Source organism: Ursus americanus, chromosome 14 (assembly GCF_024610735.1).
Source record: "Ursus americanus isolate L20-20 chromosome 14, mUrsAme1.1.p, whole genome shotgun sequence".
NCBI lineage: Eukaryota > Metazoa > Chordata > Mammalia > Carnivora > Ursidae > Ursus > Ursus americanus.
In genome coordinates this window covers 38,818,551-38,841,691 of record NC_142140.1, presented here as the reverse complement: position 1 = coordinate 38,841,691, position 23,141 = coordinate 38,818,551, and the positions used below count along the sequence as shown (strand labels likewise).

Here is a 23,141-nt window from a genome sequence, read left to right as displayed (position 1 = left end):
GTGTCCTACAAAGATGGACACAGGTCCTAACCTCTCAGGACACCCCAAGGTTACTCTGGCTTTATCCCTAAGTTTGGAGGTGGCAGGGCCAGTATCCTGACTTTAGCTCTTAGCTCCCAGGAGGATCAGCATGCCTCTGGACTGTAGCGGGGTTAGAATTTTGGAGGCCCAGATGCTTCATAGACCAGTGACTAACAAACCCTTTTATTGATTCCCACATCAGAGAAGTTAACTTTGGGGTCCTCCCTGGGAAAGAGCAGCATCCCTGGTGAATTCACCTGGGCCAGTCAGGACTGGAACAAGTCTTCCTAGGAGTTTTCATGCTTAACTATTTCTAGCAGTGTTCGTACAGAAGAAACCTTATGTAGAGCCCCATGATCTAAAGCTGATTTGTTCCACCTGAAGTAGACCCAGAGTGAAGTTCTTTGGGCCTGTGTGCAGAGCACAGGCGTTGTTCACAGGGAGGAGGAATCAACACAAAGGGCAGCATAGAACCTTTGTGCACTGCCCACCCTGCACCCTCTCCCCAACCCAGGGAAACCCACTTTGGCCACGGGCAAGGTCTCTCCTTATGGTGGGTGGTCCTGGTGAGTTTCAGTTGTATGCCTAAGTCAAGACAAGGGCTCCTTGTTCAACAGGTCTTGTCAGAACAGCAGCCCAGAGGTTTTTCCTTGGCACAAGCCCAGGACAGGGCCCACCACCTACATGGACTTCTAGAGTCCAGAGGGCCCACCACCACAATCAAGGAACACACAGTGGTAAAGAATGATCTGTACTCTCAGCCCAAGCAATCCTCATGGCACTAGGCACAGATCTGTGAACCTGCTCCCAGCCTCTTCCCTCCCCACTGCCTTCCAGGGGCCCCTCCCCAGTAAGACAGAGGAAGCAAAAGGCAAGAGGATGGCCAGAGGCTTTGGCAGGGTGACATTTATTTGCCAGGTTCAGTAGGCACACAGTTAGCCTACCGACCTTCATACACCAGAGCAGACCCACAGGCATGCAGGGAGAAGGGCAGGACTGCCACTGGAGTGCCGAGCAAAGGCCGGGACCAGTGTGGCTGCCTGCCCAAGCTGTGGTGGGGTCTGACAAAGGGCACCTGCCAGGAGCCTCCATCAGGAAACTGGGGAGCCTTATTCCACTTCCTCATCCCAGAAAAAGCAACTCAGCATAGCTCAGAGGCACCTGGGCCTCTCTCTAAGCCTTGACAGAAGGGGAAATGGGTCACAGACATAGAGGGGGGGTTCCTCTCTATTTTATTTTTGAATTAGGAGAGAAGAAATCTGCCCCTGTGAAGGGCAAACCCCCAAATTAGACTATGGGACACTGCCATGTGGCAGGCCCCCTGGGATGGAGAGGACTGTAGTCTGAGCCTGAGGGACACGATCAGAGGAGAGCCAAGGGATATCAGCCCTCCCTGTCTGGCTCAGGGTAAGGACCCAGCTAGGCTGGTACACTAGGTACTGGGCCTGCACTCTGCCTTCCCAGTTTTCATTGCCACATCCCAACTGTTCCTCCTTCCCCTTACAGGCTCGTGAAGCTCAGGGCACAGTGCAACCCACTGCAGAACCCAGGAGGGCAGGAAATAGCACAAGGGTATTGGTGGGAAGTTTCCAGGAACAAAGGTGGACGTTTCTACCCCCCTACTCATTCTCTTTCACTTCTGACGACCCCCAAAGCTACCAAGCAGTGCCCCCAACCATGCGACCAGTCTTGTCTTAAAGCATACTGCCCTAGATTTGTGCATTCTCTATACCAGCCTGTGCCCATTCTTCGAGCAGCCCACATACCACAGGCACATACCTTCATGTGCAGGAGGCTAAGACCGCTGACAGGGCCTCGCTGGAGGACCAGCTCTCAGGGCAAGGCCACCCAAGTTTAGGGCCTGGGAGAGGATGGGACCTGCAGGGCCTGCCTGGGGAAATTGTGAGGCAAAAAGGGGAGGGGAAAGGGAGCAGGGACCTCCTGAGTATCCCTAGAGCAGCATCCCGCAAGGAACAGAAACTGGTGAAGCTAGCGAAAGACAGAAAAGCCACAAGGAATCCATGCAGGGGCTGGGGCCGGTCCTGCCTCTGGCCTGCCCACCACTCACGCACATACACACAGGAGATGAGACTGCTCTCCCGTGGCCCCCAGACATGCCCCACACTGGGAGGCAGGGGCAGGAGGGAGCAAGGGCATCATGCCAGTGACTCTTATGTACAGTGAGAAGCCCCTCTTCCACTCTCCCACCCTCCTGCCCGCCCCCTGCCCCACACCAGCCTGCTCACTCAGCTGGTCTCCTCCCTCCGAGACTCCTGGGCATAGCCAGCAGCCTCTTCCCCTTTACTAGAGGGTGGAGCCTGGCCTGTTGTGGCCCCGGGTGCTGTGCTGTCCGGCTGGGCCAAAGCCGGCTCAGGGGTGGCAGCTGCCTTGGTGGCTGGTGTGACACTGCTTTGGGTGGTGGGCATGGTGCTCTCTTCCGTGGCTGGTGTGGCTCTCCCATCAGTGGCTGGAGTAACACTCCTATCGGTGGCTGGGGTGATGCTCCCATCGGTGGCTGGGGTGATGCTCCCGTCGGTGGCTGGGGTGACACTGCCATCGGTGGCTGGGGTGGTACTGCCATCGGTGGCTGGGGTGGCACTACGGTCTGCGGGGGCTACATTATCGCTCTTTGAGGCAAGAGCAGTAGCACCCGCTGTGGCTGAGGTGGCACTGCCCCCAAGGGCTGGGGCAGCCCCACTTGCAGCTGCGGCCCCACCTGCAGCCCCAGCGGTGGCAGTGTCTGTGGCTGGGGCAGACTGGGCTGTCGCTGTGCTGGACTGCTCCGGTGCCCGGAGCCGTTTCATGAGGGTGGTCACTCGGACAGCCTTCTGAAAGGAGAACAGCAGAGAGAGGCCCAGAGTGAGGCTTACAGAAGCCAGATCCATTCCTTGGCAAGAGCCAAAGCCAGACCATTCTGAGCCAAAGCCTCCGACCACCCCAGGAGAGCAGGCCAGGGACCCAGCTGTTCAGCACACCCACTTAAGGCAGTGACGGTGGCTACAGCCACATCTCATGGCTGAAGGAACGCCTTTGAGTGGCTGCAGGGGTGTGATACAGGCAAGAAACTGTGTGTGCCAGAAGGAGCTCTTGGGATCAGTCCAAGAAAGGGAGTCATCCAAGCCTTACCTTCCACTTAGCCCTGGCAAAGTTCTTTTCAATCTGGGCGCAGACACCATCCTTGATGTTCTTATCAGAAGCAGCATTGCCAGAAATCCTAGAAAGGGTGCAAGTGCATCTGGATCTGAGGGGGTATAGGCCTTCATGGAGACTGCCCAGCCCTCTTCTCTTAAGATCAGAGGTTACCAGGCAGGCCCGCTGGGCTGGGCCTGAGCTCTGGGCACCCCCAGCCCCTACTCAAAGCCTCAAGGATGGGGGCTCTTAGATGTGAGGAGGACAGAGGCCAAGGGAAACCTGGCCTCTCCTTCTGTCCTCCATGGGCCCTGCTCACCACTCATGGGAGATGGCCTCTTCTGCGGTGATGCGCTGGTCTTGCTCCACCTCCATCAGCCTGGTTACCAGGTCTTTGGCTGGGGACAAAGCCAGGGAGAGGCTAGGCACGGGCACCTCATCTCACCGTCTAGGGGTGAGGAGTGGGCTGGGAGGTAGGAGCAGAGTCCAGCAGAGAAGGCTGACAGCAGGTCCCCCACGCCAACCCCTCCCTTTACCCACACGCTGGGCACCTCCTCACCCGCCTGTGAAATATCATCCCAATATGGAGAGTCAAACTCATAGTCGCCGGCCAGGATCTTGCGGAAGAGGTTCTTGTCATGGTTCTCATAGTCATCTTCCTCCACCTCCTCATAGAAGGGTGGGTTCCCTGAAAGCCTGCATGGGGGCCAAAGGGGAGGGTCACCCAGGAAGGCCATGGACACAGGACCCCGCCCGGCCTGGCTGTGAGCCTGTTTGCGGGCCCATTCACTCACAGGATGTACATGATGACTCCAATGGCCCAGCAGTCCACAGGGCGTCCATACCGCTGTCGCCCTACCACCTCCGGGGCTGCAAACACAGTGTCCGTCTGCTGGTCAGTATCAGGCCTGGTACCACTCACACCCACTTCCTGGGCTAGAGACCTCCTTCCCCCCTACCCAGAGCCACTCCTGGAAGGCTGTCTCCCACCCTGCCCCTGCCCCACCCCCTGCTTGCCCAGGTACTCGGGAGTCCCACAGGGCTCCTTGATGAGGCCGTTCTCTAGCTTAGCCAAGTGGAAGTCACTGATGACGATCTTTGAGTTCTTCAGCCGATTGTAGTAAACTAGGTTCTCCAGCTGCTCCGGGCAGGAATGACATGGGGGGCAGAGAAAGACTCCATGAGGACCCCAGAGGCTAGAGTAAGACCCCAAGGTGCTGCCCACCTCAGCCCCAGGCTGGCTGCCGACAGACCCGGTTCCTGGCCTCACCTTGAGGTTCCTGTGCACGATCTTGAGTGAGTGCAGGTAGGCCACGGCCTCCAGGACCTGCCGCACCACGTTGCTCGTGTCTCGCTCCGAGTAGTAGCCCTGGTCCAGGATCCAGTCAAACACCTCCCTCCCCGTGGCCCTGAGGGACACCAGCCCCTGAGCCCGGCGTGGGCAGGATGGGGGGTGGGGCAGAAGTACTCGGGCAGCTGCCTACACCAGGGAGCTGGCTGGGCCAGGCACAGGGACCCAGGACCCCAAGGGTCCAGAAAGGGGGCTTTCCCTGGTTGCAGAGGGCAGAGCAGGTAAAGGCCAGAGGAATCCTGGGACCCCAGGCCCACACTCACAGCTCCAGGAAGATGAAGTACTCCTTGCGGGTCACAAACACATCCACCAGCTGCAGGATGTTGGGATGCTTCACCCTGACGGCAGGGAGAGGGGCCAAGAGTTAGGGCTGGGGGAACCCCAAAGAGAGGCTCTGGTTGCCACTGCGGGCCCCAGCAAACTAACTGGCCAGAGGCTGGTACTGCTCGAGGCCCCCTGCCCTTGAAACCCATCTCCGCTACCTCGTCCGCCACCCTACCCCTAGGCCTCACACTCACATCTTGAGGATGCCTATCTCGTTCTTAGCCGCCTTCCGCACCTTGCGGCCGTCCCGCTTCTGGAACTTCTTGCACGTGTGCAGCTTGCCCGTCGTCTTGTCCTTGGCCCGGAAGATCTCACAGAACTCCTCACTGCCGGCAAGCACCCCATTCAGCCCTGGCCTCAGTGGGGGCCACCCTCTGCTCCCCTTTCACTGGCCCTTGCCCACCCACCCTGGACCACCAGACCCAGCACTCACGTCTTGATGACCTGTCCCAAATCATATCTGTCAGTCACCTCCGACGGCTGGTTATAGTTCTTCTTATCGCCCAGAGTCACACACCCAAACGGCATTGCCAGGCTCTGAGCTGCGGGCAGGATGGAGTCTGGCTCAGCTGCACCGCCACACGGAGGCTTCTCCCCGCAATACAGAGGATGCCTCTGGGAGACCCCAGCCTGGCTCAGACCAAGCGAGGCACAGAGACTGCACTACAAAGGGCCAGAGGCTGGTCAGGCTCCCACCCCTGCTTTGCTGGGCTTGGCTCTTGCCACTCGGCTCAGCTGCCTGAACCACAACAGCCCCCACTTACGAAAAACATATTAAACTGACATAGCAGGGAATCGTTTTGGACTGCTTACATTCAACAACAACAAAAGACCTACCAAACGATTTCTTTACATTTCAGCTCTTACACAGGTGAAGGGGGCTATAACCACCCACCCAGCAGATAGCCATCTCTGAAAGTCTGAAGACACCGAGCATTGGCAAAGACGTGGAGAACATGAGCACTGCTGGTGGAGGCTAAGTCTCTCCTTTGGAAAACAGTTTGGTAAAACTGCTAAAGTTGAACATGCCCCATGAACCAGCATTTGCACTGCTAAATATATGCCTTACAGAAATACATACGTTTAGGCAGCAGGCCACTCATACAGGAATGCTCATAGTGGCAACATTCGTAATTGCCCCAAACTGGAAACAGCCCACATAGCCACCAGCAGCAGGACGTAATATGGCACAGTCACACCATGGAATATTACACAGCAATGGAAATGAAGGCGCTACGGCTATCCCCCAACCTCACCAACACAGTGTTGAGTGATGAAGACACAAAAGACTACGTAGAACGTGACCCTATTGGTACAGAGTTCAAAACATGCCTCTCTCTGGACCCCTCCCCCTGCTCGCGCTCTCTCTAAGTAAATAAATAAAAAATTTAAAAAAAATTATGGCCATCCATATGAAAGAATACTTGGTAGTTATTACAAAGACTATAGTAGCAAAATGTGCTGCAGTTGGACAGTTTCTGAGATGTTAAATGGAAAAGCAAGGGACAGAATGATGGGTCAAGGATGCTGCTATTTGGGTAAATTTTTAAAAGTTTATAGAACAGTGTATAGTCACAAACTCAATTCTGGAAAGACGCCTAAGAAAATCAGAGTGCTCTCTGGGGCAAAGAATTAGGTGTTAGAGGGGCAGATTTATATCTTTTATTAATTTTCTGTTAGAATTTTACTACAGGGGCATCTGGGTGGCTCAGACAGTTAAGCATCTGCCTTTGGCTCGAGTTGTGATCCCAGCGTTCTGGGATCGAGCCCCACGCTGGGCTCCCTGCTCAGCGTCTCCCTCTCCATCTGCCCTTCTGCCTCCCACTGCTTTGTGCTCTCTCCCTCATGTTCATGTTCTCTCTCATATAAATAAAATCTTTTAAAGAAAAAAAAGAATTTTTACTACAATTACCTTTATTGATTTAATAAACGTTGTATTCAGGCACAGTGTTTGGAGAGTTTCCTCAGAGAGAGAACCCCCATTTGGGTGGAAGTGAGGAAAGGCTTTGAGGAAGAAACAGCATCAGGGCTGGGACTTAGAGGGGAAGGATTTGCCAGGAGGCATGTAGGGGTAATGGTCCGGAAAAGCTAGACAAGCCTGCCAGTGCCTCACTGCCGGGGCCCTCAGGAGACCTGGGCATGTCAGGTCCGGGGCACAGGTCCCTGGCCAGGGGTGGGTGTTCCAGGCACAAACGTGACCACACGCAGCTGACTACAATGGGCACCTGGGGCATGGCACCCGTGGATCGTGCGGTGCTGGGGGGACCGGCTCCAGCACCCAAAGGAGAGGGCACGTGCAGCTCTTGCTAGAGGTCAACTTCAGGAGGGGACCTGGTGACCGTGTCTGGACCTCCATAGTGCCCGGTCAGGGGGATTCCGGGGCCGTGGCAAGCTCTGCACTAAGGCTGCATTCCCACGGCTCTGCCCCTGCTGACCTGGCGTATTCTCCACACGGAGGGGCACCTGCTGTGCACAGGGCCCTGCCTATGGCCCCGACCACCTGGATGCTCCCCGACCTGCAGTCACTGCCAGCTCCAGGAGGAAGTGGAGAAGGGAGGAAGCCGCCCCCAGAGGAAGTAGCTTGGGTCACAGCGACTCTTCCAGCCAGGCTCAAAGGCCAGGACCCACAAAAGCCCCGTGGCCAGCCCTGGCTTTTGCTCGCTTGCTCCCAGGCAGAAGCCACCCACTTCCCAGGGGTCACAGTCCCAGAAGTTTTCCCTCAAATCTGCCTTCAGCATTAGGGAATAAATTCCATCATTCCTTCATCCGGGTAGTTGGGGCTCAGGGAACGCAAATGCATTTCATCGGCAATTTAAGCCAGGGCTTAAGCCTTCTTGTGAGGCACTGCAGAGGCAAACAAGAGAAGCTTTGAAGATCGTCCCTGACTGCGTGTCTTTGCCACCATGGTCACAGCCCTGCTCCTGCGTCTGCCGGAGAGGAGCATGTGGCTGGAATCCCACACTCACAGCTGAGAGCAGAGGCACAGCCACCCACCACTGCCGGCCACCCAGCTCTATGCCCTAACAATCTGGGGGAGGGGCCGTACCAGTCCCTCAATGGCTCTAACGCACTGCAATTCCCTTCCCAGGCTGGAATCCAAGGACCACGTACTGGGCGGGAGGGTGGTATCTTAGCCTGCGGGCCCCCCAGGAAGCTGTCGAGCTCTGTTGCTTTGCTTACACCGTTCCTGGTGGCAGGAATGCCCTTCCCCCAAAGCCTCCCATCAGTATCCTATTTGTCACGGCAGAGTTATTTATAATGTAAAAAAAAAAAATCAGCAACTACCTAAAATCCAACAACAGGTGACTTGCCAGCTCAACGGTGTCCATTCGATGGCAGGGAGTGTGGGCACCGGCGAGGGCCCTGCCCACCTTGGCCTCCCTGCAAAGCAACCTCCACATGGGCTAGGTGTCCAGACAAGGGCTTAATTTCTTCCTTCTTTCATTGTGATTTCTGACATTATAAGGTTGTTGGTGCAACCAATTGTCTAAAATGATCCTGACACTCCAGACTCAAAACGGCCCTTCTCTGAGATACGTTCCAGAAGCTCCACCTCCCCCCGCCCCCCTCCAACAGCTCCGTGCTCTGCCACGTGGCGGGGGAGGTTTCATATATGCCCATGCCTGATCTTGCCCTCGGCCATGTGTATGCATTTGTGCCCACAAGAGCCCAGGGCTGGTCTTGCCGTCTGCCTCCCACCACAGAAATCCAGGCCTCTGCTCACAGTCAGAGCAGCCTGGATCCATACCCTAAAACCTCACGGCTGGGGCAGGGGCAGATCCGCCTCTCCCCCTACCATGCGGGCCCTGATCAAAGCCAGTACCGCGTCCCCTCACCAGTCTAATGCACTCATCTGTCTCCACCCCCAACCTAGCCCCAGGGCGAAGACAGGAGAAAAGGGGTCCCCTCCATCTTCACCCACTCCACCATCTGCTACCCACTACTGCTGCCCGCAAGGCTGCCGGGGTATGCACCAGCCCCTGGCACCTGCTGGCAGCAAAGGGGGCCCTGGCCCTGAAGCTGGGAGGAGCAGTCGAGGGACAGCTTCAAGAACAGTGGAAGGCCAGGCAGAAAGGGGTTTGCTTTCTCACCCCTATGGCCCAGACAGCCCAGACCCACTACCCAACAGTGAAGAGCTCTCCTCCCACGGACTCTGGACCTGGGCTGTGCCTTGGGTCCACACTGGAACACGGGAGGGCACAAAAGCCCCATAGCGGCCGTTTCCCTAGAGACATGGCTCCTTCCATTTTCTGCGGAGAAACAGTGTGCACGGGGGGCTGTCCAAAGAGAGCTTGGGGGAAGTGCGGAGCCTGGCACTGCCACTGCCCTCTAGCTGGTTCGAAGGGTGCCTGAGGGCCAAGTGCTCCCCAGTCACTGCTTGCTCCTTGGGTCTGACCCCTGGGCTTGGGCAATCGAGCCTCAGGCAACCCTGAGGGAGCCTCTGCCTGTTGGGGCCCTGGTAATAGGCCCTAGGGGACCCTACTGCAGCCTTAAGGAAGTCTGGCTCCAGAGGTCCTGTGGTCCTGCACTGGAGTCCTGTCCCCTCCTCCGCTGGGGTCGGCCTGACTCAGGCCCCACCTTTCATAGCCATAAACAAGTTTCCTGCTGCCCTGGTCTTCTCCCATGTGGAGTTCCAGAGCTTGCGGTAAATCTTGGGAGGCCAGGAGGGGCCCAAGAGGCCTCCAGCTCCCTCCCGACAACTGTGGGCAACACCTCCCGATTTAGTGGCAGCTGTGAACACCAGCCTTCAGGTACCCCCTCCCCTCCCCTGCTCTTCTCTCTCAGGGACTGGGGCTGGGTTTCCTGCTGCAAAGGACATGCCTAGGCCCAAGCCTTGCCGGGCTCACAGCTTAGGTCTACCGGAAAGAGGGGGGGAAATGGAGAGTTTATTCTCAGGGTCTGGTGTCGGGAGGCAGAGCCAAGCTTCTAGCCCACCGCCCTGGGACATGGGCAGGGGGCTGCCCTGACTGGCCTCAGGCTCTAGCCAAATCATGGTCCGCAGTTCCTGCTGTTGACGCTTTCCCGTCTAATGATGGAATAAGGAGAGGGGGGCCTCTCCAGTCTCAAGGGTGGGCATACAATCCAGTGCTGCGTCCATAAAGTTCAGCCTTGAACTTGGCATGGCAGAGGTAAGAGCCAACTGGCCTCTCCCAGGCACCCAGGGCCCCAGTCTTTGAACCCCTGAAGGAAAATCCCCTGGGGTCCCTGCTTCCCTGTGGGTGGAGGAGGGAAACGAAGGGGAAGGCCCCAGAGTAAAGGACTGCTATGGCGGTGGAAGTATTGAAACAAAGGGAAGGGGAAGGGGGGAGGTGTTGGCCAAACCCCTTCTCCAAGAATTCCGTGAGACTTTGGCCCGACTCTTTCCCCATGGGTTCTGTGACGTGGCCCCATCAAGGAAGGGGAGGTGGGGGAATTGAGAGACTTTAGAAAAGAGAGAGGGTCAGGGACAGAGAGGGACAAAGGCAGAAACTGTGATGGAAGTGGAGAAGAGGTGACAATAAAAAGGACACAAGCACAATGACACAGGTGGGGAAGGCGGGCAGGGGGTTCTGAAGGGTCCTATGGGTGCCCAGCAGAGTCCTAAGGCCCCCTCAGCCATGTGCTCTGAACACCTGGGCCAGGAGCTGCCCGTGGTTCCTGGACCTTTGACACAGAGCCCTCCTGTATCCCTCAGATATGCCCTGGACTTGGTGTGGGAGGCACAACCATGGCCTGGGAGAAGAAGTCAGCTGTTGCAGTCCCCTCAGAAGAATTCCATGGCCCCTCTCCCGGTCATCAGGCAGCTTAGGAAAGGCAGGTCCATCAAGTGGAAGGCACCAGTGTGGTGGGGGAAATGAAGCTTAGAGACCTGGCTGCTTCCCTTTATAGCCCCTCCTCTCAGCTGGCCCAGCCAAGTGCCTTGACTCCCCAGCCACGCCCCCCTTATCTGTGGTCCTCCCTAGGCCTTGGGTCCCTCGGGCCCCTCTTGCAGGTCAGCCTAATTCCCTGCTGCAGCCATCCCCCTTTCCAACAGTGGATCCTGTCAGGGAGGCCAGAAACAGCACCCTAAAAAACCCAGAAACAACTGCACAGCACCAACCCCCTGCCTCAGTTTCCCTAGATGGAGATCATGGACTCTGCATCCTCCTCCCAGGGCAAGGACTGCCCATCTGCTAGTGAGTGGTAGCCAGGACATGGGCTGGAGAGGAGGGTCAGCAGCAGATATGGGAAAGGCAGACTTGGGCACCTGGGGGTTCACACCAAATGCTGTAAAAGAAAGGCAGAGAGACCTGTGCCCCACCCCCGGCGCCCAGCCTGACACTGAGGGGATTAGACACCAATTTCCCAGTTGAGGAAACTGGGGTCCAGCAGGTGGCTAAAACTCAACTGGGAAGGTGGGGGTGGGGGGAGGGGGAGAACCAGCTCTTCCTAGGTGGTCCTGGGGGGGCTCAAAGTCTGGGCCTTAGAGGGGGGCAGCAGGACAGGGACTGGACTGCAGCAGACTAAGCTTTTGGTGAAGGATAGAGGGCCCTGCTCCCCAGAAGGAAAGCTGGTGTAGCAGGCTCTGTCTAGGGGGTGCGGACAAAAGCAGTTTGGCAGAGCTATGGGGGGCTGGGAGAGCCTAGGGTCTCTGCCAGACACTACAGGCTGGGGAAGGCAGAAATTCATTTGTTCATTGTCCACTCCTCCACTTCCCCAGCCCGGGGCCCTGCTCCCCACCGTGGTGCCACCCTGACCCCCTTCCCCGGCACTGCTGACTCGCCCCCGCTGGCACAGCAACACACATGCGGGAGGCACACGTGTGAGCACAAGCCCCGCACCTCCCAGCAGAAACATGTGCGTCCCCTACCCCCACCGCGCAGCGTTGAGTCGGTGCCCCGAACCCCCCGCTGGCCCCCACGTTAAGGCAAGGAAGCAGGATCTCTGCTAGGGGGCTGCTGGGCCCCAGGGGCTTGGAGCCACCTCCCCCACCCCGCGGCAGCCCCGCCCAGCCCCCTTCAGGTTGTCGCCCATAAAGAACTCTCCGTTGTCATGGAAATTAGTGACTGCTTCGCGGGAGGAAGGGGACCCGGGGGCAGTTGGGAGGGGTTGAAGGCGGCCCTGGGAGTCAGGAGGGTCGGCTCAGCCTCGACCCCTAACCCCATGGGGCACCACGAACGTTCGAGGGTTAAGGTTTTCACAATTAGGAGCCCAGCGAGACGGGGGGCGCGGGGGGGGGGGGGGCAGGGAGGGGAGATTCGCCTGGACCCGAGTCTCAGAGGCTTCCCCTGGGACCCCCAAGCCGTCCGAGGTGACGGGGAACTTTAAGCCCAACCCCACACGCCGACCCCCGGATCTGCAGATCTCTCGTCCTCTGCCCCCGCTGGGACCCCAAGCCCTCGAGGAGCCCCCGCGCACTGAGCGATCCGAACCTGAATCAGAGACCCAATCCCTCAAGACCCCCACAACGTGCGTTCGGGGGGCGCCCCCCCGCGCGGCCCGCCCCGCACCTGCAGCGCCGGTCGGTCACACGGAGGAGGCGATCGCGTGTTCAGTGGGGGCGCCGAGGGCTCCGGGGGCGGCGGGCAGAATCCGCTCCGGGCACGCGGGGCAGACGCGGCGCCAGCTGCAGCCGCTTCGGCTCGCAAACCTCCAGCATCTCCCGCCGCTCGCCGGCTCCGGATTCGCACCCCGGGCCGGGGGCGGGCTGGGGGCGGGGCCTCCCTCAGCCGGCTCCGCCCGGGCCCTGGCAGAGCCAGAGGCCAGAATCCCACTCTGAGGGGGGCGGGCGACGGGTGGCAGCGAGTCGAAGAGCAGTGGCCTGCCCGGCGCCCGCCAGGCTCCCAGAGACTCCCTCAGGCCCTCGGGCTGACTGGGCAACAGGGGCCAGAGGGGCCTTCTTATGCCCATGATGGGGAGCGGGGAGTGGGAGGTGTGGGGAAAGCCTGAGCCCTGGAGCTGCACAGGAATCTCTTGGCAGGTAGTAGTCCCCAGGGGACCAGCACTCTGCCTAGCTCCCAAAACCTGACCCAAAGGGAGGAACCTACTTGTAAGAACAGAGTGGGCAGTCGCTAGGGCAAGCTGCATTACAGACTGGCATCCCCTACCTAGGAATAGTAAACACATGGGTGAGTGTGTGTGCACACGTGGTCAGTGAGGGCTCCAGACCATGGTGGCAGAAACTCCTATCCCCCCACCCCACCCCATTCAGCCTTTCTCATCCCCAAGTCCCCGCCAGGGTGGCTGGCCCAGTCTTCTCCTCCCTGCGTAGCACTGAATTTCCCGGCCTATGAAAGTCACCTATGACGTGTGTGGATTCTACTTTCTTTCCAGCTTAATTACCCTGAAGCATTTCACGAACAGCCCCACCACAAGGAGCCTGGGCTGGGATAAGGGGGTACAGGAGAACTATTGCATGAAGGTGCCCCAACAGGCCTGTCCTCTGATAGGAGGCAGCTGAGAACTGCCGGGAAGAAGGCTTGAAGGGGTCCTTGGCCATTTCTCTGCCCTTTGTCAGGGAGGCACAGGGACCCAGTGCTTGCCCCTCCCCCCTCACAGGCACTGAGAACTGTCCCGAGGTCCATATCTGAAGGCCAGACAGGCTTCTTGGTACCTGGAGCTGGGTTCCACCCCACCCCAAAACTCCCAGTGAGTCTTCTGATCCCATCCTGGGTGGGGTCATCTCCAAACCCTTGGATGTTGAGTGAGTCTTCCCTGCACGGCTCCCGTGGCTGCTGACAGGAGTGTCTGCTCAAGTGAGGAAGTTGGGGCGGGGCTGGGGAGGCTGGCCTGGGAAATGACCACTCCAGTAAGGCCACTCAATATCTCCCCCCAGATGAGCGTGTCAAAGGGCCCTTCACATCCTTCCCTGGCACTGGGTCACCTCTTGCAGGCCAGATGGATGCCACCTCTGTGCCCTCTGGGCTCTGGGTGATCCCTGTCACAGCACCGACCCCACCACTGGGTAGGAATTCCTGGCAGGCAGAGGCTGTGGTTCATCTCCATATGCTCGGTTCATGTCTGCGGAAGGAATGAATGGCCTGGCCCTCGGTCCTTCCTGCTGTCTGCCCGCTGTCCCCGAAGCTATGGTTTTCTGAGTCGTATAGTGCAGCTGAGCCATGCTTGCTGACCCCGCACACGTGACATACATTTTCCGTCTTTCCTGAGGGTCGTGGCTCTCTAGGTTCGGACAAGCTGGGCCGAGGAGAAGCTGGGATGGGGGATGTAGATACAGGGGAAGAGGTGGCTCGCTAGAGCCCTGCCTGCTGCTGGCAGTGCGCCACCTCTTCTTGGTCGTGTGCACATTCCATGTGCCTGTGGGTGAGCGCACGTGGCGGGGGGTGTGTGTACACGTGTGAGTGTGTCTGTGTGTGCGTGCGCTCTCATGCTGGAGGAGATGGCAACAGCACAGTGTGCGCAGTGGTGCCCAGTGGCACATGTGTCTGCGTTCTGTGTGCACCCAGGCGTGCTTGCTTGTGCATGCACAGGGACACTGTTGCCAGTCCCTGGAGCCCTGGTCCCCGGAGCCACCGGTCCCCTTCCAGCCTGACATGGGGCTCAGGACCGTGGAGGCTGAATCAGGGTGTGAAAGCAGGATGGGGGAAGAGGCTGGGCCATGCCTAAGGGCTGGCAGGGGCTGCGATGTCCCTACATCATTGGCTATTTCCAGTCTCCCCACCCAGGGCAGCCCCTCACTCTCAGACATTTGGGGGATGGCTGGGTCTTGGCCCTTTGTAGAGAGAACAACTAAAGATGAGAACCCAGGGTTGGGACTGGGGCATGGCATGTCCGTCAGCCCCCAGTCAGGGAGGGAGGCACAGGCAGGGGAGGGTGTCAGTGTCTGGGCTTCAACCTCCGGCCGCCCTCCGGGCGGGAAGTAGCAATACCAGCGGGATGCCATCCTCTCAGCTCTTCTAGGCCTTGGACTGGGCCCACGTGGAACTTTATTCCTACCTCCACTATTCAGAGCTAGCCCAGGTCAGGGGCCATGGCTTCTAGCCACCCCCCTGGCCAGAGGAATGGCACAAGGTCCTTTAGCATAGGGCAGAGCTTGGGAAAAGAGCAGGGGTGGTTGGCATTGTCAGTAGCCTCTCTGAGGACCTCCTGAGGCAGCTTGCGCCCTAGGCGCCCTGTGGGTGGGGACAGCCTAGGTTGGAAGGCTGAAGAGAAGGGAGCCCAAGGTTGAGAGTTCCGGCTCCCACCGGAGCTAGACAGTCAGAGAGGCGGGATAAAGAGCCTATTCACAGAGCCTACAAAGCCGGCCAGAACTCATCGCTCAGCTCAGGTTGCACCACGCACCCAGGACCCAGGACTTCTCTGCCACCCCCCACGACACTGACTTCCTGCCCCAGGGCATGAAAGGCCAGCACTCCCATACTCTCATATTCTGATGGGCCCGCAGAAGCATAGAGCTCTAGCCAAAGTGCAGACTTTAGGGGGCACATGCATTACCGGGCCAGCTCCCCCAAGAAGCCCAAACGTTGACAGGTACTCTCCCTTGGGGGCAACAAATGCTCCAGGTCCCTGGCCATCTTTGGAACTGTTAGGCTGTTGTCCATGTTGCTGTCCTCAGCCCCCTGTAGAGGGCCCAAGATGAAGGAGGGCGAGCGATCTTTTCCTCTGGAGCTAGGGGAGGGGGCTGTTTCCCCCCTTCATGACTCACTCCAGGCTGTGTGGGTTATTACATTATGTTTGAAATTGCCATGGCAACCAGCTGGCAATCAAGGGTAATTGCACTTGTCGCCAGGGCAACGGGGCAAAACCCACAGCAGCCACTGTCTGTGGTTGCCCTTGGGGTGCAGTAAAGGTCAGGCTAGACCACAGCCAATGCCCGCCGAGGGGCTTGGAGGTTCTCCGGAAAGGATAGGATTGCTCGGACCCATGGGGTTCCCATGGGCAGAGGCAGGGTGTGCCTTGGGAGTGCCAGGGCCCCCATCCCTGCCTCCATGCCCAGCCTCTCTCTGTCCTTCCCCACATCACCCTGTGTCTAAAACACGCACAGTGCTCGAAGTAAGCAGAACCAGAACTTTTATGTGCTCACAGATGGTACTTGTAGATGGCCCAAGGGCCTTCCTCCTCGTACTCACGGCGGCTGAGCCACAGGCTCTGGAAGGAGTCCCGGGATGCCATGATGGAGCCTCCAAGCCAAGCAGCGACAGCACGGTGGGGAGAGCCCAGCACAGTGGCTCGGGGGCCCAGCTCCTGCCTCAGGCGCTCGGGAAAGCCATTCATCAGGGTGCTGCCGCCGTCCAGCACCACGTTGGCCAGCAGCTCCTCCTGCTGCTTAGCCTCCAGCCGGCTGATGCTTAAGAGGGCTAACTGCGGGAGGCCAGGCTGGTTGAGGCCTAGCAGACTGGGCTGGAAGAGGGCCTCAGGGCAGCAGAAACGCTCAGAGCCCAGTGTGATGACCTGCTTGTCTGGAAGCACGAAGTCCACTCGGGCCTGGGTCTGGGTGCGGGCCATCTCAGCTGTCATGTTCATGGCCACATAGCAGCAGGCCTCTTTAATCTGGTTGACTAACCCTGCCTTGGGCGGTGAGTGGCCGCCTGCCAGCAACAGCTGAGCCAGGTATTCGGTGAGGTCAGCACCGGCCACATCCAGCCGGTAGGTGTCCAGCGGGGCCAGATCCCCCGTGAGGATAGGGGCCACGTAGGAGGTGCCGTGGCCACTGCCCAGCACCAGCCCAGTGGTGCGCCCATAAGCGTAGAGTGCCAGCAGGGCCTGGTGCACCGTCTGCATGGCTGGCACATGGAAACGCTCGAAGAGTATCTCGGCCACCTTCTCTCGGTTGGTGCGCGGGGAGATGGGCGAGTCGGCCACAAGCACGGCCAGCTCCTCCGGCCGCACGCCCAGGCGGCAGTAAAACAGGTGCTGCCACAGCACCTCCAGCGCGTCCCAGTCCGAGACCACGCCTCGATTCAGCACCGAATAGGAGGCCTCTTGGTTCTCGGGCACCGCGTACCGGGGCTCATCCTGGGCCGGGTGCTGCAGCAGCTGGACCCGTGAGGGCACCACGCTGAGGACGTGGTCCTCTCCAGCCAGTCCACATTTGGTGAAGCCTGTGCCCGTGTCAATCACCACCGCCGCCATGTCCTGGTAGGGGCCCAGCGAGTGGGGGCAGAGCAGCGGGGACGGGACCGGCAAAGCGTCCGTGGTGGGCATCAGTTCATAGCAGGCCCCATGCAGCAGGCCAAGGTGTGCAAGCACTGATGAGTGTGTAATGTCCTCGGGTGGCAGCTTGAACCGGGGACCCTGGGGCTCGGTGCCCACCACGGCCACGGGCAAGACCTTGCAGCCAGTGCCAGGTGTGGAGAACGTGACCAGGGAAAACTGCTCCTCCTGGGTGCTGGGGGAGCTGCCAGGTTGCCAGGATGAGAGCCGGTGTGTGCTGGAGTTTTCAGGGGCACCGACGCCGACCTTTTCTCTACTCATGTAGACGCAGGTCTCCTCGGGGGCCAGGGGCACCTGAAGTACCCCCACACGGGCCGGCAGGCTCAAGGGCTCCCCTTCCTGGCACAAGGTGGAGGCCTGGCCAGGCTCCCTGGTGATGGGCGGCCCTCCTGAGATGATGGGCTCTTTGGAAATGAGGGGTTCTTGAGAAAAGGGAGGCTGCCCAGTGAGAGAAAGCTGCCTGGCAAGAGGGGTTCCAGTGAGAGGGAGCTCACCAGGAAGGGGGTGCTGCCTGGGGGAGGGGGGCTGCTCAGCGAGGAGTGGCTGTCCAGAAAGGTGGGTCTGCCCGGTGAGGGGGCACTGCGCAGCAGAGGGAGGCTGACCTGTTGGAGGGGGCTGTCCAGCAAAGGGATGTTGCTCGGCTAGAGGTGGCCGACCACCGAGGGAGGCCTGCCCAGCACCCTCAGCCCGAAGGCTGTCAGGGTGAGCAGTAAGGACCTCTTTCTGGCTGTGGTTGCCTATATTCTCCTGAAGCAGGGATCTGGGCACCTCCTGGGTTGGGGCCTGGGGAGCAGGCTCTGGGATCTTCTCTGAGTTCACCCACTGCAGTTTCTTGGGCTGGACCATGGAGGTGTCCTGCATCCAGATGGTACGACTAGGTTCATTTTTTTCAGCCTCGGGTTTGGAGCAGCCCGGATCATGGACATGGCTCAATATTCTGTCACCAAATTGGAGGGGCATCCCCAGTGGAATGGGCCTAGTGAACACTCTGAGGGGTGTCTCGGTACCAGGGGAGTCCCGTGACTCCAAGTTGAGCCTGCCCTCCTTGGGAACCAGGGCCACCTCTCGGTAGCTTCCAGATGAGAGGCTGGAGGGCACAGGGCTGGACAGCACGGGCGAGGCCGACCAGAAGTTGGAGCGATTGCTGTCCAGGGAAAGGATGGGCATGGCTAACGGTGGGGTGGACAACACATTTTCGGGGACATAGATGGATGGATGGCTGGGCATGACACCTAGCAACACTGCCCGTGAACCCATGGGGTCATGGCACAGCAGCCCCATCCTGGTGTTCCCTGTGGCCATATCGAACACCAGCACGCGGTCTTCCACCGCATCCCGGAGCTGGCAGGTAGGGGCACTGGAGGGAGGGATCTGGATGGCTTCCCTGGGAGACTGGACTGGTGACTGCTTGTGGCGGGAGACTTGGTAGGCAGACTGTGGCACATTGGAGCCGGTATTGTTGCAAATGTTGAGAGGCTGCTGGTCCGGCTGTGAGCTGCTACTCTCCTGGCTATTCCTCTGGGACTTGGGGGTACCCAGCGGTCCTGAGCCTGGTGTTGGGCTGTCTGGCCTAGAGGTACAGACCGGGGCCTTCTCTGCTGGGTTCTCAGGCAGGTTGGATAACACCTGAGTTCTGGCAACCTCGAGCTCCTGGACATGGTCTGAGGACTCGTTCGGAGAAGGCGCTGGGGTGGGAGACTCCTTCCGAAAACCAAAATCCACTTTGTCCTGGCAGGACGAGACCACTTTGGAAGACTCCGAGAGGCCTGCCCATTGGTTGCCACTCTTCCTGGGCAGGAGGTCTTGGGACAGGCCATTGGTCGTGGCAGTGGTGTCTGTCAAGAGGTCAGAGTTGCAGGTGTAAGGATCCACTGCTGCCGGCACCGGGGCTGGAGCTGCGGCCGGAGCATTGGCCTGAGTTGGAGCTGGAGGAGCCTGGGCCGGACATGGGCACGTGCCCTGGTCCTGACTTTGGGCTGGAGCTGGAAGAGGACTTTGGGCCGTAGCCGAGCCCTCATCCCCTGAAAGGAAATAGGGTAGCCACCGGCTCTTCCTGCTGCCCAAGGGGGCTACCTGGTCAGGGCTGCAGGGACCTTTGCCCCAGCCTACCAGGACTTTAGCTGGAGCCTTGCCCTGCCCGGCAACCTGAACCCGGGAGCGGCAGAATCCATGCTGGATCGTGTCACTGGTGTTGTCACTGTGTGTGCCCACAGGCAGGGCCAGGGTCCTGTTCTCCACGACAAGATGCGTTGGGGTTTCCACGATGGAGCTTGGAAGCGGGCTGGTAGAGGGGAGTCTCAGAGCATCTTGGGAGGTCTGCCCACAGACACACTGGGAGCCAACCTCAGCAGGATCCTGGTGTAGCTGGTAAATGGGCTCGGGGGCCTGAGCCTGGGAGGCAGGGTCACAGGTCCTATCGATGATGGCCTCAGTGGACAATGACAACGCCTGCCTAAAGTATACAGATCCCGAGTTTATCCATGGTCCCTGGGACCCTCTGAGGCCACCCTTCGGCTGCTGGCTGCTGGCCGAGGGGTGGCCTTGGGGGCCCGGTGGATCAGGGTCCCCCACCTTCTTGGTGACTTCCATAGTCCTGCTCCATGCCCTAGGTGCCCTGCCCCCACTTCATTGCCATGGCAACCCCACACATCACAGCCCCCAGTGACCTGGGTGGGGGGGGTGACAGAGTGTGGGAAACCAGGGGCCCCACCCCCCTGAGGAATGGGGCCTGCCCAGGGAACCTTGGGAGACAGAAAGGCCCCGGGACCTTGGTGAAGTCTGCCAACCCTAGGCCAGCCTCGTCTCCCCTTACCAGCCGGGTGACTGACTACTCTCTACCCAAGCCAACTGTAGGGTGAGGGTGGCGCCCCTTGTGGCAGGGGCTGGGAGTGGCGGTGTAAGGCCAAGGGAGAAAGGTAGGCAGGGGAGACCTGGATTCCTGGTCTACCTCAGATGCCAGACTTGGTTCTTTCTCCTCTCTTCTCATGTGGCAACTTGAGACTTTAGCCCTGACCCAGGGATGAGTTCCAAGGATGTGACACAAGGCCCTTTGGGGGATCAAAGCCCCTTTCCACTCAGTCCTGGGAGACAGAAGAGGGTGAGGGGCCCAGCTCAGGCCCGTGCTCCTCTCCCCCATGTTCCCTGGCTCCCGCTCCAGGGACAGCAGCTCCTTGGCAGTTTTTCTACTCCAGATGGTTCTCCTCTGCCTGTGCCTCATAGAGCCCCCTCCCCAGAGCCGCATGTCCTTGAAGCCTAGAACAGTATCCCACAGAGGTGGGTATGCGGGCGACAGGGGTGGGGGTGGGGCCTTTGCTCAGAATCCTCAAGTCAGAATGTTCTAGCTCTTGTCACATTGTGTCAACCTCACCTTGGCTGGGAGGGGGCACACCACTTAGCATAGGGCTAGGCCACAGTGGACACAGGGCCAGCCAAGTGACAATTACATATATATGGGGCACAGTCGGGACACAGTAAGCACAGGCTGACTAGGGAGTGCAGATACGGTTGGTGCAGGACTGGGCACACAGTGGGCATAGCTGTGTATATAGTGAGGGCAAGCTGGACGGAGGACTGGACATAGGGTAGGCACATAGGAAAGGTAAGTATTAGCTTGGGTGGACACTCCCACCCTCCCTTTCTTAGATGGGCAAACGTAGGACAGGGAGGGGTGGGACCTGTCTGGACCACCAGCCCAGGTCTGGACGTGCCCTACAGCCATAGAAGACAGGCCTAGGCAGCAGTTTGGGGACCCACCCATTACCACAGGCCTAGTCTGGAGGTTCTGACCTGGGGCACAGTCAGCCCTCCTCCCTCCTGCCAGCTCTGAGCTCCGAGCCTCTTCTGTCTGGTCCCCAGGCCTGTGTCCTTTTAGGCCTCAGTCTTTCTTTCTTTTTTTTTTTTTTAAGATTTTATTTATTTATTCGACAGAGATAGAGACAGCCAGTGAGAGAGGGAGCACAAGCATGGGGAGTGGGAGAGGAAGAAGCAGGCTCATAGCGGAAGAGCCTGATGTGGGGCTCGATCCCGGAACGCCGGGATCACGCCCTGAGCCGAAGGCAGACGCTTAACCACTGTGCCACCCAGGCGCCCCAGGCCTCAGTCTTTCTGCCCAGGAAACAGGTTTGTGGAGAATGCAGCTGTCGGCTTGTCCTCTGAAGCAGTGTTTTCACAAAAGTTAAAAATAGTGCTTACAGTTGGCCGTGGGGTGTGAAACGATGTGACCAGGGACCAAGGCTGGCACTGTGCAGCGCCTGCACCTTCCTGACAGGCACTGGGCAAAGCCTGACTCAGCCCCGGTCAGGCCCCCTGGGCCCTCTCCCCCTCCCCCAGATGCTGCCTTCAGTTAATCGTGGGGACAGATTTCTTGGGATGCTACTGCTCACCCCACATTGTGGCCCGGGAAGGTGGCGGGGCCGAAGGGTCTGTGGCCTGCCTGAGTGTACGAGCGCATGCACATGCCTGCGGAACACTACCGACTTCACAATCCCTGGCCCACACTGATGTTTTCCCCCCACGACGGAGATGCTGCTGGCGGCCTCGAGCGCAGGTGCAGGCCTTGAGCCCGGCGGCACCTGGGAGGGCCGGGAAGGCGGGGAGGGAGGCCCTGAGAGCCCCCTGCTTGGCCGACCCCTCAGCCATCCCCCATCTCCTACAGAAGTGGGGAATAATCCTCCTTTCCAGGGCTGGGAGCTTTGTGAACAACTGACCTGAGATATTCTCCTAAGGTGTCCTCGGGGAAGGGAACAGAGCCAGCTACAGGTGTGGCCCAGGAAGGCAGGCCCAGAGAGAGCAGTCCTGAGAGAGGAGAAAGCTCTTCCCCCCCTCCCCCAGGAAGCAAACACCCCTTATAAGAACAATGACTGATGTTGACTGGGTTCTTCCTGCGAGCCGGGCCATGCCGAGCACTTGTAACCCAGCCTCGCAGTAATTGGATGAGTCCGGCACTATCATCCCTATTTAACAAATGAGGAAATCAAGGTGCAGAGAAGCGAAAGAACTCATAGAAATCTCAGCGAAATGAGTAGTAGAGCCAGAACCCGAAGCCAGGCCACCAGGCTCTGGACCCACACTTCAGAAATCCATGTACCACCGCTGGGTCCCGTGCCCAGGGCTGGCAGGCATGACCCTGCTGGAAGGGAGCCAACGTGCCTCCCTTCTGAGTGCTGCAGCCCCAAGCCCCCACCTAAGCTGTGCCCCACATGAACCTTCTCCCCCTCCCAGTAGCCCAGCAGGCGGCCCCAGCCTGGGAGCAGCATTTTCCCTGCTGGCACCTCTAAGCCAGTGCCTCCCAGGAGCCTGGCAGGGCTGCGTAGGGGCCAGCTACACACCCTGCTGAACCAGGCTGAGTTCCTTTGTACTCAGAATTCTTGGCTGGCCAAAAGCCACTACATTTCATCCAGGTAAGAGGAGGGGCAGCAGGGCATCCAGAGAGGCTCCCAAGCTAGACCTCCTTCTGCTGAGCCCCCAGGGTTCGGGCAGGGACGTTGTCACTGTACCCTTCCCCCCTACATGTTTTTAAACAGTCTCTCACCACGAAGAAGGGCAACCAATTCTATTTCTGATTCTGGAAAGTGAGGAGGGCCAACATGTTGCCATGGCAAACTGCAGAGCCCCTCCCTGAGGCTGAGCCCATTCCCCAGGCCGAGGGCTCTCTGGGATGGAGGGGCCCAGGAGAACCAGAAGAAGCCCAGCCTAAGGGCAAGGCCATAAGGAGTCTCCTCTGTGAGGGTAGGTCCTGACATTGACTCCTCTCACTCCTCACCAGGCCCCCTCTGAACAGGCTTTGGGGAAAGGCCCTGACCCCTGTGGAGTGGGTCCGGCTTCAGCAGATGGAGTCAGGGCACTCTGAGAAGCCGTTCTTCCTTGTGGATCAGGCTAGAACCCTCCTACCTAGGATGTCTTGAGGGTGGTGGGCAGGAAGTCCATCGAGGGGAGAGGGAAGGTTCCAGGACTAGCCAAGTCTCCCAGACCTGACGCTCCAATGCACCTGTATTTTTGGCTTCTTGTGTTCTCAGGAAACAGCTCTGTCAAATCCTCGGCCCTGCACTCTTCCAGTCTACCTGTCTTCCCCTCTCTGTGCCCTGGGAAGACTCTGGATAGTTCTAAAAATCTAGGATCAGAAGGAGCCATAAAGGGCTCCCAGTGGAGGCAGCCACTTGGGAATGGAGTGAAGAGCAAGGCCTGTTTC

The 23,141-nt window shown here is 59.0% G+C and overlaps 2 protein-coding genes across 3 annotated transcripts; both read right to left on the bottom strand.

Annotated features, from left to right (window-relative positions):
• Positions 1–909: 909 nt before the first annotated feature.
• Positions 910–12,428, bottom strand: CAMKV (CaM kinase like vesicle associated). The gene is made up of 11 exons (XM_045807162.2): positions 12,295–12,428; positions 5,259–5,367; positions 5,020–5,151; positions 4,765–4,839; positions 4,421–4,559; positions 4,168–4,288; positions 3,945–4,020; positions 3,710–3,846; positions 3,470–3,548; positions 3,148–3,235; positions 910–2,849 (listed from the first exon to the last, which is right to left on the bottom strand). The coding sequence occupies exons 2-11, from the start codon at positions 5,351–5,353 to the stop codon at positions 2,268–2,270; spliced, it is 1,524 nt and encodes a 507-aa protein (XP_045663118.1). The 5' UTR covers positions 5,354–5,367; positions 12,295–12,428; the 3' UTR covers positions 910–2,267.
• A 3,392-nt stretch (positions 12,429–15,820) lies between these two features.
• On the bottom strand, positions 15,821–19,543 carry LOC123798825 (uncharacterized). 2 transcript variants are annotated; one of them, XM_087866645.1, is made up of 2 exons: positions 17,520–19,543; positions 15,821–17,465 (listed from the first exon to the last, which is right to left on the bottom strand). In XM_087866645.1, the coding sequence occupies exons 1-2, from the start codon at positions 19,541–19,543 to the stop codon at positions 15,821–15,823; spliced, it is 3,669 nt and encodes a 1,222-aa protein (XP_087722771.1). The 2 variants fall into 2 exon arrangements, with proteins under 2 accessions (XP_087722771.1, XP_087722772.1); XM_087866646.1 differs by having other exon boundaries at positions 15,821–17,497; positions 17,597–19,543.
• Positions 19,544–23,141: the final 3,598 nt, after the last annotated feature.

What these genes read in the sequence shown, in the direction of transcription:
- CAMKV (XM_045807162.2), bottom strand. Translation starts at nt 5,353, where the DNA reads ATGCCGTTTGGGTGTGTGACTCTGGGCGATAAGAAGAACTATAACCAG. An exon ending in TACTTCATCTTCCTGGAGCT is followed by an intron (nt 4,560 to 4,764) that starts GTGAGTGTGGGC and finishes GGTGTCCCTCAG; the next exon opens with GGCCACGGGGAGGGAGGTGT. An exon ending in GGAGTCATCATGTACATCCT is followed by an intron (nt 3,847 to 3,944) that starts GTGAGTGAATGG and finishes GCCCCCATGCAG; the next exon opens with GCTTTCAGGGAACCCACCCT.
- LOC123798825 (XM_087866645.1), bottom strand. Translation starts at nt 19,543, where the DNA reads ATGGAAGTCACCAAGAAGGTGGGGGACCCTGATCCACCGGGCCCCCAA. An exon ending in GCGCAGTGCCCCCTCACCGG is followed by an intron (nt 17,466 to 17,519) that starts GCAGACCCACCT and finishes CCCCTCCCCCAG; the next exon opens with GCAGCACCCCCTTCCTGGTG.